This window comes from Abramis brama, assembly GCF_963993115.1.
Source record: "Abramis brama genome assembly, chromosome: 9".
Taxonomy (NCBI): Eukaryota; Metazoa; Chordata; class Actinopteri; order Cypriniformes; family Leuciscidae; genus Abramis; species Abramis brama.
Window position 1 is genome coordinate 34,859,554 of NC_139971.1, and position 12,148 is coordinate 34,871,701.

Here is a 12,148-nt window from a genome sequence, read left to right on the forward strand (position 1 = left end):
ACTTAAAGAATAACAACACCAAGGGAGGAGGCATATAAAACAACTACAAAGGAACTGTTCAGTTAAGCTCATATACTGCAGCCAGGGCCACTAGCCAAAGAAACAAGAAACATAGGATGGAAAATATCATCCACCAGGAGCCAACATTAAAAAGTGGCACCCAGCGCTCTATAGCATTATTGCGTACGAGGAAACATATTCAAAACACTCCTATAACATAATTAGATAAGTCACGGAGCCCTTTATTAGTTCAGCTAACCTAACATAATTAGAACTCCAACATCGGTAAATAACACCCCCTCCACGTGGACATGTAGTTACTCAATTCGTAAAATATCTGCAACAAAGAGCAAAATCTGTGTAATTGTCCACGACAGACTACAGGAATTAAATGAAGTGGAATAAAATAGAACCTAATTGTTTGTTGGCCTTTGCTGAAGAAGCGAGACCTGCAGTCCTGGTCTCGGCTGCATGGTGAAGAGTTAACAGAGCAATCAGACCTGCAGCCGAGGCCTCAGCTGCGTAGTCAAGTGTTAAACAATGGAACAGCTGTTGAGAGCGATGTCTGCACTTCCAGAAATAGAGCTGTTCATTTCACCTGTCTGTCTCACACCTGTGTGCAGGGAGTGAGAGAGAGTGCTGGGGCAAGACTAAGGCAGCAAAAAAGGGTAGGAAAGCAGGAGCTGCGACTGGCAAGCATCCAAACGCACACGAGCACACACACACACACACACACAAACGCACGCTCACTAGCAGAGGAAACTATGGGGTCAACTTACCGATCATATGGTTGGCAACATGGATCTGGATCTCTCGTTCTGTCTCAAAGGTCATTTGGCATTTGATGCACTGATACGTCTTCTTCTACAAGGAAACATACAGGATTGGAATTCACATTGAACAGGCTTTTTTAATCCTCCACACATTCACAAACACCCAACCTATCCTGTTGCAACAAGAGGGGAAAAGGCAGCGATTCTCCTATCTGTTACACTGATCTGAGACAAAAGCACAGGTAAAGATTGAGCGTCCCTGGAAGTTCACTGTCAATATCTAGTGAAGCGAACAGGCTGTACAATAGCCCAGCAGGATGAGGCTGCTGAACCCTCTGGGGCCAGTAGTAATGTAGCCATGAATTCACGCATCTCTCTTTGACTCAGAACACTTTGGGAACACAGGGAACTTATGCACTAAAAATACTGCCAGAAAATGGTTGCTGGCAATGTCTCCCCTTTTCAAAAGAAATTGCATAAAATTCTTTTTTGAACTGCCAAAAAGAAAAGAGATAATAGGAAAAGAAACACAAAAAGAGAAAAGGTAGAGAAAGAAAACAATTTTGAGAACTAGAGGAAAACCTCAAATGACCTAAAAAATACCCTAAGCAAATACAAAACCATTTAAAATAGAACATTTCTGTCAAAAGGCCCAGTGCTTGTGGACAATGGCTAAGAGTCATCTTTGATCTTCTTGTTTCATATTGAACTATTAAATACTTTTAATATCCCTTCAGACGAAAGAAAATATAATTGAGACAGTTATAGTATAAAGCATATCAGGTTATTAGGCTTTGACACTTACTTTAGGGACAGGTGAGGCATCCATAACTTTCTTAGCTCCACTGGTCTCAGGGCTCATCTCAGGATGGTCCACCTGAACATGGCTTTCCAGGTCTTCCAGGGTCTCAAATTTAACAGCACACTCTGGGCAGCGCAGTCCAGTGGTGCCCTTCTCGCCTTCTTGTGGGGTGACAACAACAGTTGGGGACTGGCCATTTGTGCCCCGACTCATGCAGCCAGCACAAAGACCATAAGGCAGGCCATTGACATCGATCTTGACCAGCTCTTGTTTATTCTTGAAGTCTTTGAGACAAAGGGCACATTTATAGAGTTTGTGAGCCTGCAGCTGGCCATTTGGAGATGATGAGGCTGATCCTCCTCCTCCGCCACTGACCCCAGAGGACGAGATCTTCTGCATGTGAAAAGTTCCATGGATCTTCAGTTCGAGTGTTGAGGTGACAGTTTGCATGCAAACAACACAGCGGAAGCCTGTGAGGGAGTTTCTCAGGTCAGGGTGCATCTGGCAGTGCTCGATAAACTCTTCCTCGCTCTGCAGGGGCATCTTGCAGATACGGCAGGTGCCTGTGTCCAGGCTCTTGCTGTGGGTGACCTTGTGCTCAGTGAGAGTAAGGAGTGAAGGGAAGCGTTCACCACAGATGGGACACATGTAGTGCTTCGCCGGGCCACGGTGCGTCTGGGCATGTTCCCTCAAGCCGTTCTCAGAAAAGAATGTCCGTGAGCAAACATTGCATTTGTGGTTACCCTTGATGAAGTCAGCCTTCTTTTTTCTTGAGCTTGCATCGTCATCACCAGGTCTGATATTGTGGTCTCGAAGGCGGTGGTTTTGAAGAAGAGACTCCATGGTATAGGCTGCACCACAGATGTCACAGGCATACATTGGCTCTGAGGCGTCCAGCTCCTCTTCACCACCGCTGGCTTCATGGCTGTTTACGGTTTCCTGACTTCCTCCTTTTAACAGCATGTTCTGCAAATCTGCTTGCTCAGCAGCTGCAGTTGATCCTGCTGTGGAACGCTTAGAGCTTTGAGTCACCCCGTTAGGCGTTCCATTTTGGCTGCCTCCATTTCCGTTGCCATTTCCTCCATCAAAAATGCAGTGCTTCTCTCTGAGATGTCTTTCCAACAAGACAATGGCATGGAAAGCCTTCCCACAGAGCCGGCAGTTATACTTTTTACTGTGAGTAGTGATGTGACACTGGAGCTCTACTTCTGTGCCAAATGTCTCCCCACAGAATATGCATTTGCGTGCTTTCCCAGATGCCCCTGTACTGGTAGGATGACCCAAATGACTGTGCTTCACGTGTAATTGCAGGTCACTTTCTTTGCGGAAGTCCCAAGCACAGGCCGTACAACGATACATTTTCTTCTCATTGCTGTGCTTGACGGCCAGGTGGACTTGTATAGAGACCTTTGAATCAAAGACTTCCTGACACAGTGTGCAGTGGTACAGCACAAAGGTATGCATGTCTAGCAAGTGCTTTTGCAGATCATCTACAGAAGAGAACTGTTTGTCGCAGCTCTCACAGACATACTGGGTGGAAGTGGTGGTGTAGTGAATGGTCAAGTGCTGAAGCAGTGCCTCTTGAGAATCAAAGTCCTCTTTGTTGCATTGTGGGCAAGACTGTCTCCTCAGCAGCAGTTCCAGATGGGACTTGAGATGGGCTTGGAATCCCTCAAAGCTGCTGAATCGAAGGTCGCACTGATTGCAGGGATAGTCTCCATTAGCAACTGCTGGAGTGCTGTCGCCAGTTACCCTATGGCGTTTAGGGGAGGATATCTCCACATCAGATGAGGCTGGGCTCAAGTCTGCCACTTTGACTTTGCGCTTGTTGTTGGCAAGAGGGATGTTCTTGTGATTTTCCTTAATGTGTTTAGTGAGTTTGAGGAGGGAACCAAAGATGGGAGAGTTGGTGCAGTAAGGGCAAGAATACACTTCCATGAAGGACTGCGAGGGCTGCAAGACTGGAGACTCCATCTTGGTCACACCACCCCCACTGCTGCAATGGGTCTGTTGGATGTGCTCGGTGAGTGAGGACTCTGTAAGGAAGCCCATGGAGCACTGGTTGCAGAAGAAAGCATGGTTGCCCTCCAAAGTGGTGGATCCAGCAACAACACTACCGGATAGGCAGTGAGAAACACGGATGTGCTCTTGCAGGCTATTGATGTCTGCAAACATGTCAGGACAGTAGTTGCAATGAAAGGCTGAAACATTACTGAACTGCAGAAGGGGAAAGTTTGAGGCAGAGCTCCCACTGGATCTATGTGCTTTGCGCACATGCTCATTAAGGTTATAGAGAGTAGGCAGGGTTTCCAGACACAACTGGCAAGTGTGGCTCTGCTGAGGTTTGTCTGCATGGATAGTCTTCAGATGAATCTCCAAGACAGCCAGACTGTTGAAATCTCTCTTGGAGCAATATGGACAACTGTAGGTCACTTTGCCTGACCAGACTCCATCGTCATGGTCAGAAGAAGGTGCAAGCTTGCGTCTGTTCTGTCCAGGCTTGAGAGTAGAGTCTGGGGTTGATCCTCTCTCCAGGGAGGCACTGGAATCAGGCGTAGCACTGCTCATTGATGCCACACTTCCCAAGACCGGATCGGGACTGGCACTGTGGATGCTGGAGTCTGGCTGCCGGTGGCTGTCAAGGTGGCAATAGACATCCTCTACAGATGGGAACTGTTCTGCGCACATGGGACACTTGTGTTTCTTGTTGGCGTGCGTTCTATCAATATGGGTGAGGAGAGTGCCTTCATCGCTGAAGATTTCAGGGCAGTGGATGCATTGCAGCTCTGCACGGTCTGAGAGCTGGGGATGCTGCGTCAGCACGTGTTTCTCAAGTTCATCTGTCTGACTGAATGTCTCCTCACAGTAATCACACATATATAGGTCCTGGTCCTGGTCAGCTACGTCACTGCTAGATCCATCACGCTTACCCTGGTCTTTCTTTGCCAGGTGTTCCTTGTTCTTCCGATGGGCTTGCATGTGACTCTGTAGAGAGGATGTGGAAGAGAAGCCACGCTTACAAATGCTGCACTTGAATGGTTTGCTGGAACTGTGTGTTTTGAGGTGGATCTTGAGATGATCGCTGCGAGAAAATGCTGCCTCGCACTCCTGGCAACTGTACTTCTTGTCACCGGTGTGAAGCTTGACGTGACGATCACGACTGCGTTTGTGTTTGAACAAACGACTGCAGAAGGTACATTTGAAGGGCAGCTTGTCACTGTGGATCTGTTCGTGGCGCTTCAGGTAGCTGAGGCGACTGAAGGACTTGTCGCAGAACTGGCAGGGATAAGGCAGGCCAGAGCCCCCTTCTTCCTCCCCTGTGCCCATGCCCATATCGCAGCAGCCATCCCCTAGCATCTGTGACGGCGATGCCACGTCTTTGCTAGAGGGAGAGGACGCCACCCAGGAGAGCCCCGGGTCATCATCACCATCTGCAATGCAAAACACAGACAGAATTAAAATGTTAAAGAGGCAGAGAAAATATCAAAATAGAAGCAAAGAACTAAAGACAGCAAACCCCACAAGAGTAGAGAAATAAGGACAAAGATGTATTTTTTTATCCTCTTATCCTCCCTTAGCAAACAAGCTCATACCCATATCCCTCAGATTTGGATCTGCTTTATCATATTTTCATTATGGTCACCAGATTGAAAAGCTTCACAAAAGTGATTAGAGCACATTCAGAAAGGAAAGCCCTCTTACTGGACAATGCATACAAAATCATAGCACTGGATTATTTATGTTTTTCCGCTGTTTGTGCAAACACACGGCCAGTCTAGATTAATGCAGGCATACATTATACAAAGATATACAAATCGGGTTGCTCTTAATTCTCCTGCTTTGTGCAATCTGATGGGGCCTGACACAGTCCACACGTCATCTATTTAGCATCTCAACCAGCAGACTCTGAAGGAAAGCAATGGAGAGAGCTCATGACTTATTGAGCAGGGATGCTGCGAGCACAAAGTCCCATTGCGGCTCAGACAAACACAGAATTTTCTATCAGAGTACTGTTTGTTTGCTTTATTTTCTCTAAGTTGTATGTTCACTCTTAATGCGTTGAAAAAGCCTCTGGTATAACAGATTCAAAAAATGTATATTTACAGAGAATAACATCCCACATCCTCTAAAAGCTCAATCTGTACTCAATCCAAATGTAACAATGTCCTCCTATGCTTAGTTTTCTAATTAGAAATGAAAAACACACTGGAACAGTCACAATCTATGACCTAATGCGACAGGAAAAGGAAAAAGGAAAAAAGAACAAAGAAAGTGCATCACCTCAGTATGTATTGTATAAACTAATAACTTCAACTCCATATGGCAGTTGTAGGATTTTACTTCCGCCCACTACTCTCCCATTACACAAAGGTGAGCACAGCAGAATTTGTAGAAAATAAATTCAAGTGATGAATCGATCCACTTTAAAATGTAGGTGCTGTGCAGAACAAATAAATCTCCACGGGGGTTTGTGGGTAGAAATTTGTAAAACCATGAATTATGAATTTAGCTCTAAGAGAGAAATTAATTCAGAGCCGGAGTAAAGAAAAACTTAAAAATAGAGATATCAGTAAAGGAGTATAATAAGAGAAGAAAGTGTGACATTGTTTAGAAAATACTTATATAGAAAGGCAAATAAGAGCAAGGCAGCCACTAAATAAAGAGGTCAATCAATGAAATGAGTGCTTTTCTAAAATTAAAGTGATTTTTAAAGTACATTTTTATAAGATTCAGATTATAATTTAAGTCTTAATAAATGGCATTGTAGCATCTCAAGCTAAATATATGTTGGTTTTTAATTCCCCTACTGTTAAACATAATAAAAAGGAAATGGTGATTTTAAAAGGACATTTTGACTTGTCTTTGAAAAGTTGAAAGGAAATCTTGAAAGTATGATGATGGCATGTTACTATGACACAGATTTTTGGTTTATGGCATTTTTAATACGATAAAAAAAAAAAAAAAAAAAAAAATATATATATATATATATATATATATATATATATATATATATATATTAATATTAATAAATATATATTAATAAATATATATATATATGTTGTCTTTTAATTAATCTATCAACCTAAAATCTAAAAAATAGAGAGAGAATAAAGAAACATTCCACTTTGTGCCACTTTCTTTTTTGTTTTAGCATCTCTTTCTCAGATTACATTTAGCGTAAGAAGAGGTGGCCCACCTCTCACACACCTCCTCTGCCTCTTTCGCCTCCTTCCTTCAAGTACAGTGCCCTCCCCCTGTTATGTTCTCATGCTTTTGTCCATGTCAGGATAAGAGCCATCCCAACACAACTTAAAACCCTTGCAACACGGGAGAGAAAGTGTTGCAGTGGCCCAATGAAAGAGCTCAGATGAAAAGCCCATAAGGGACTTAACCGTGGTGAATTCTTTGGCTGCACAATGAGACTGTGGCCCCTGACAGGCCATTCTCTGATCCAGCCACTGTGGAGGTGAGAGGGGGGCGGGTATAGTGATGATGGTGGGGGTGCCGACTGACAGGTAGGCCGTCCTGCTGAGACACAGACATGTACCACAGTGCAAGAGATACAAAGAAACACTTGCTTGAGTTCAGAGCCAGAAAAAAGGAGGGGGAAAAAAAGGCAGAAGAGAGGAAAAGAATGGAGCCTAAAAGAAAAAAAAAACTCCTGGCACATGTGGTCATTCTGGCGAATTATAAATCTATTAATGCTAATGCAATCCCTCTGACTGCGACAGAATGTGAGAAATCACTTTTGAGAAAGAGGGAGATTATAGTCATTAAATAGCTTTAATCCTCAGAAGTGTGGCTGTCGGAAAATGGAAGATCACATGGCTTTTAGGGGGCTTTTGTCATCTGTCCGCCGGGGGACTTGGCAAGAGCACTAAACAGGGTAAGAAATTTCAATGAAAAGTTAAATTAGAAAAGAAACAGAAAGAAAAAAGTGAGGGGGATGAGAGAGAGAGAGAGCGAGAGAGAGAGCAAGAGAGAGAAAAGAACCGGCGTCTGGAATGGGCATGAAAACATGGGGTTCATTCCATGCTCCTGTTCTTATAGATTTACAGGCTCAATCGACCTTCCCATTGTTTTCAGATTCCTCTCTCCCTCTCTGACAGTTTGTTTCTCACTTGTTCCACATTCCATCCCCAAACTTTTTCATGTTGTGACTCATTACCGAATTAACAGGCTGCTCTGGTGGTTGCCCCTGGCGCTGGCCTTCTTCTCGCCAGCCTGTCCCATGTGGAGGGGTGGAGCACAGGATGGAAGGGTGTAGCGAGGGAGGGAAGAATTGGAAGACAGGACTGGCAGAACGACACATTCTGATGTCCAGGGATGGGCCTGCCACCCCGCCTTGAACAGGGCCTGGTAATTGGGAGCATGATAACAGAAACACATGGTGATGGCGGCAGCCACCCCAGCATCTAATCTGCAGATAATTCTAGAAGATTCAAGAGCAGACCCCCCCCACACCCTGCGAAGACCCCCATGCCTCCACCGGACCGGGCTGGGCTGAACCACATCAGGCCAGTTAATGGGCTAGCCAAAGCACTGGCATGCAGGGCTGGAAGCGTGGTGGAAGACGGTAATGAAGACGTGCTCAGTCTGATGTCTGTCCTCTCTCCTCTTTATCAGATACAAGGACAGATGGGGGGGGGGGAGCCAGATAGAGAAGGGAAAAAAAGAGATCCCCTCTATCTCTCCCAACACCAAAGCTGTGGATTTTGTGAATGCCCCTACCGACACGAGCCAATCGTCAGAGCCAAAACAGGCTAGTGTGTTCATTAGCGCTTGGAGGCATATACAGCAGACCCACACTTATGACATACAGCACTGCTGTTTCCCTTCTGGAACAACACACCATCCAAAAACAATACAGCCGTTCCACAATGATTAACACACTGAAATTTACACTACATGGGAGACGAGGTTAAATATGCCCACTTCGACAACAAACAAACTAATACTAAACCAGTTTAACATTCATTCCAACATATTCTATTCAAATTTGACAAATGGAGGCAAACATTCTAGTTTTGGCCTGATTAATCTCATCCCCCATCTAGGTTAGATGCCACTACTAACATCTCGCTTTGTTCTAAAGCAGTTTTTAACTATTAATAAATCATACTTTTGCTTCAGAAAGACTCAAAGTGCCTGAAATAAATAAATATATATATATATATATATATATATATATATATATATATATATATTCTTCCAAGTCCAGTCTTGGAAAGTCAATTTTTTACCATCAAAATGTTGTGTATTATTGCTAGAGAAGCTCAATATTTTCTGACAAAGGTTTAATTTCAGAACTACACCTAAAATGCAATCTAAAATGTGGGGAAAATGTTATCAGTGACCACAGACATCAACATGCTAATGCTGATAGCCTCAAGCTATGCTAATTAACATAGTAATGGACCTTAGTAAGGGTAGACACTATATTTAATTTGACAAATATAAAAACAAGGTATAGTTTGTAAAAGGTTGTATTAAAAAAAGTCCAAAAAATCCAAAAGACATACCGGTAGGTTGTGAATATTTAGACATGACTTGCGACCTAAAGACATTACAACCCATTGAACTGACTTCACATCTAAGTCTCACAGCAAAGGTTTTATTTATGTCAAATTAAATGTGGTGCCTACCATGACTAAGATCCAAAGTAATCTTTGGATTACAATTATAACTACAGTACAAATACACAAACTAAGTAATAGTACATTAAAATAAAAAGTCACAGTACATTACACAAACTATAATAATGTAAATAAATGATTAACTAAACATAAACTCAATATTTGTGTGAAAATTATTTATATACATTTTTTCTGTCCATATCAAAGTCTGTAAGGGCAAAAGTGCATGTAATTGAAGATTACAACAGAGTACACCCAATTACAACTTCTTATGATCAGTACCAATTCACTTGCACACTAAATCTCTAATTGATGTCCCACAACTCAGTCAGAAAAGTCAGAGCTTACAGAAAGTAACCAATTCCCTACTTGTGAATTTTATGAGCACTTGTAAATACGATCATTCCGACATGATGGAACATAGGGAAAGCAAAATGGTAGTAGAATCGTGGTCTAACTAAACCTGTGTCTTATTTCACCTAGTCACATTCCACATCCCTGACCTCTCACCCCTCCTCTACCCCCTCCACCTTTGAGCCTGGCCCCCTGCCCAAAACCTCCACCTTTCCCAGCAGCCCCCCTGCCCAGCTCACAGCCCCTTACCCCTGGCCCTCTGCCCACAGCCTGGGGCAGGAGAGACACACTGTAGGGGGCAGAAAAACAACTTCCACCCCGTGCTCCCACTGGGCAACCCAGCATGCCGGCCAGACAGGCCTGAAGCAAGAGCCAGGGGAAAACAACTTCCAGATAAACCCAGAGTATCTATAGGAGTTTTTACTAGCGGTTCTTCTTAATTCTCTTCCATCATCTCTTCCGTTTCTTTTTCTGTGCTTCTCACAGAGACCTCCCTCTTCCATATCTTCCTTCCTTCCTCTCTCCCCTAGGCAACAGGGCCGTCATAACCAAATACAACAGAGGACAAAGCTATGTTGCTAAGAGGGTAGGAAAGAGTGGAAGAGTGAGGACAAGAAAGAAAAGAGAGAGAACGAGAAGGGAGGGGGACGGCACACAAGAACTGACCACATGGCCGGCAGTCCTCTGGGAGCACAGTCTCTGAGACCAAACACCTGTTTATCGATACTAAAATACACACACACACACACATCTATACACATACACACACAAGCAAACTGACTCCTGTATTTCCCCCCAACTGTTCTGCAATGTTCCTTTGGGTTTCTATGCTGACACACTCTCTGCCTCTGCCGTAACCCACCGCTGCTCAAGGGAGACAGTCTGTCAGGGGCCTGGTCCTAGTGGACACACAAACACGCACATACACACAAACTCATGTTTGCCGTCCCTAACGGTCTCTGCTCCATCAAGCTGACACTCTCCAGTCTGTGCTCGTAGGACCCCTGGCATTGCTCTCGGTACCCTACAGGGGGCTCCAGGGACACAGTCTGTTAGGGGTCTTTTCCTAAAGGACACAAACACGCAAACATGCCAAGGTGATGTCATCATGTAGCCAGTCTGTCAGGGACCATAATCCTGGAGGAGAACCATGTATTTACACTCATGTGTACCCTTGCACACACACACATATGCGTACTGCAGTGATGTCACAGGACGGACTGTCTGTCAGGGGCCGGAATCCTGGAGGACACACACTCTTGCTGCCCACAGCCCATATGGAGTTGTTGGCGCCCATAAGCGTCCGAGCAGCCGGACTCATTCCCAGGGCAGAAGGTGAGGAGCAGGGGGTTGGGAAGGCAAGGACAGCTGACAGCCTGCTCCCCATCTCCCCTCTAGCGACCCCCAGGTGAGGAAGAGAAATGGAACACCTTCTGGAGGCTGACCACTCACTCACCTCTAGAGACCACAGAGTGCTGTACAGATGGGTGCAGTGCTACTTGCTAACATGACAACAAGAGAGACTGGAGAGAGGACAGGAAATGATGGGCAGAAGACATGAGCAGAACTCTGACACCAATGTGACACCACAGGCCTTGGCAAAAATACTGATGATTTTCCAATTAATGGTGATCTTCATTTGAACAATCTTGATATCAATTCTTAAAATCTCATAATCTTTTACTCTATTTAAAAGAAAATCATATGTAAGAAAAATAGACAAATATACGCAAATAAAATAAATTGAATCTCAATCTAATCAAAATCTAAACAAGATCTCAATCCTAACTGAATCGAAGATTAAAAAAATTGACATGAATCGAATCAGGAACTCTATGCTGACACCCAGCACTAGTCAGGTCATAAACCCCCAAAAATGTGCATCAAGGGCACATTATATCCTTAAAAGGGGGTGACCATGAGTGCCCTTATGAATCCAAAAATGACAGATCATACACCCTATAGTCTATGGACGCAAGTAAACATCAAGAACACCATTTGGGAAAGGGCCTTTGACGTTTGGTAATAAATTTACAAAATCTTTTTTCTTGTTCTGTGGGACAACAGAAGTCCATACCATATCGCACTGCCCCATATTGACTTTTTTTGTAAGTAAGTTCCAGTTAGCACTTTTTTTGGCTTTACAAACTATGGGGCAAAATTATTTTCAATGGTAATTAAGAGCATGCCACAGATGTTGACGATAAAGCTTGCCTTCTATTTAACCTGAAACACTCCTTTAAACACTAACCAGACACAGATGAAATCACTTCTAAACAAACCATTTCTGCAGTAGATAAAGTTGCTGTAAACCCAATTAAAAGCCTTCAGCCATTAATAATGTTTAGATGCAGAAAAGCCAATGGCATTTTTAGCGAGGATGATTTACACGCTAAGCATTTTTAGGGGCGCAAAGGTGAAACGTAAGTACTCGGTGTGTGCCTGATGGAGAGAGAGAAGGTGAGATGGAGGAGAGATAAAGACTGAGGGAGAGGTTGCGTGACGACAGGGGCACTGGCAGTGGTTAAGCTCCGTTTGACTCTTGTGTTGCTCAGTCTGCGCGAGCGGCGGGGGCCCGCACT

At 44.1% G+C, this 12,148-nt stretch overlaps 1 protein-coding gene across 6 annotated transcripts in view; it reads right to left on the minus strand.

Annotated features, from left to right (window-relative positions):
- Positions 1-12,148, minus strand: part of znf423 (zinc finger protein 423) — a 156,352-nt gene that overhangs the window by 73,194 nt on the left and 71,010 nt on the right. For all 6 annotated transcript variants that reach the window (XM_084125091.1, XM_084125089.1, XM_084125090.1 and 3 more), the window contains exons 4-5: positions 1,579-5,006; positions 780-864 (exon numbers count right to left, since the gene is read on the minus strand). In XM_084125091.1, the coding sequence (XP_083981217.1) occupies positions 780-864; positions 1,579-5,006 (3,513 nt within the window). The remainder of the gene's footprint in view (positions 1-779; positions 865-1,578; positions 5,007-12,148) is intronic.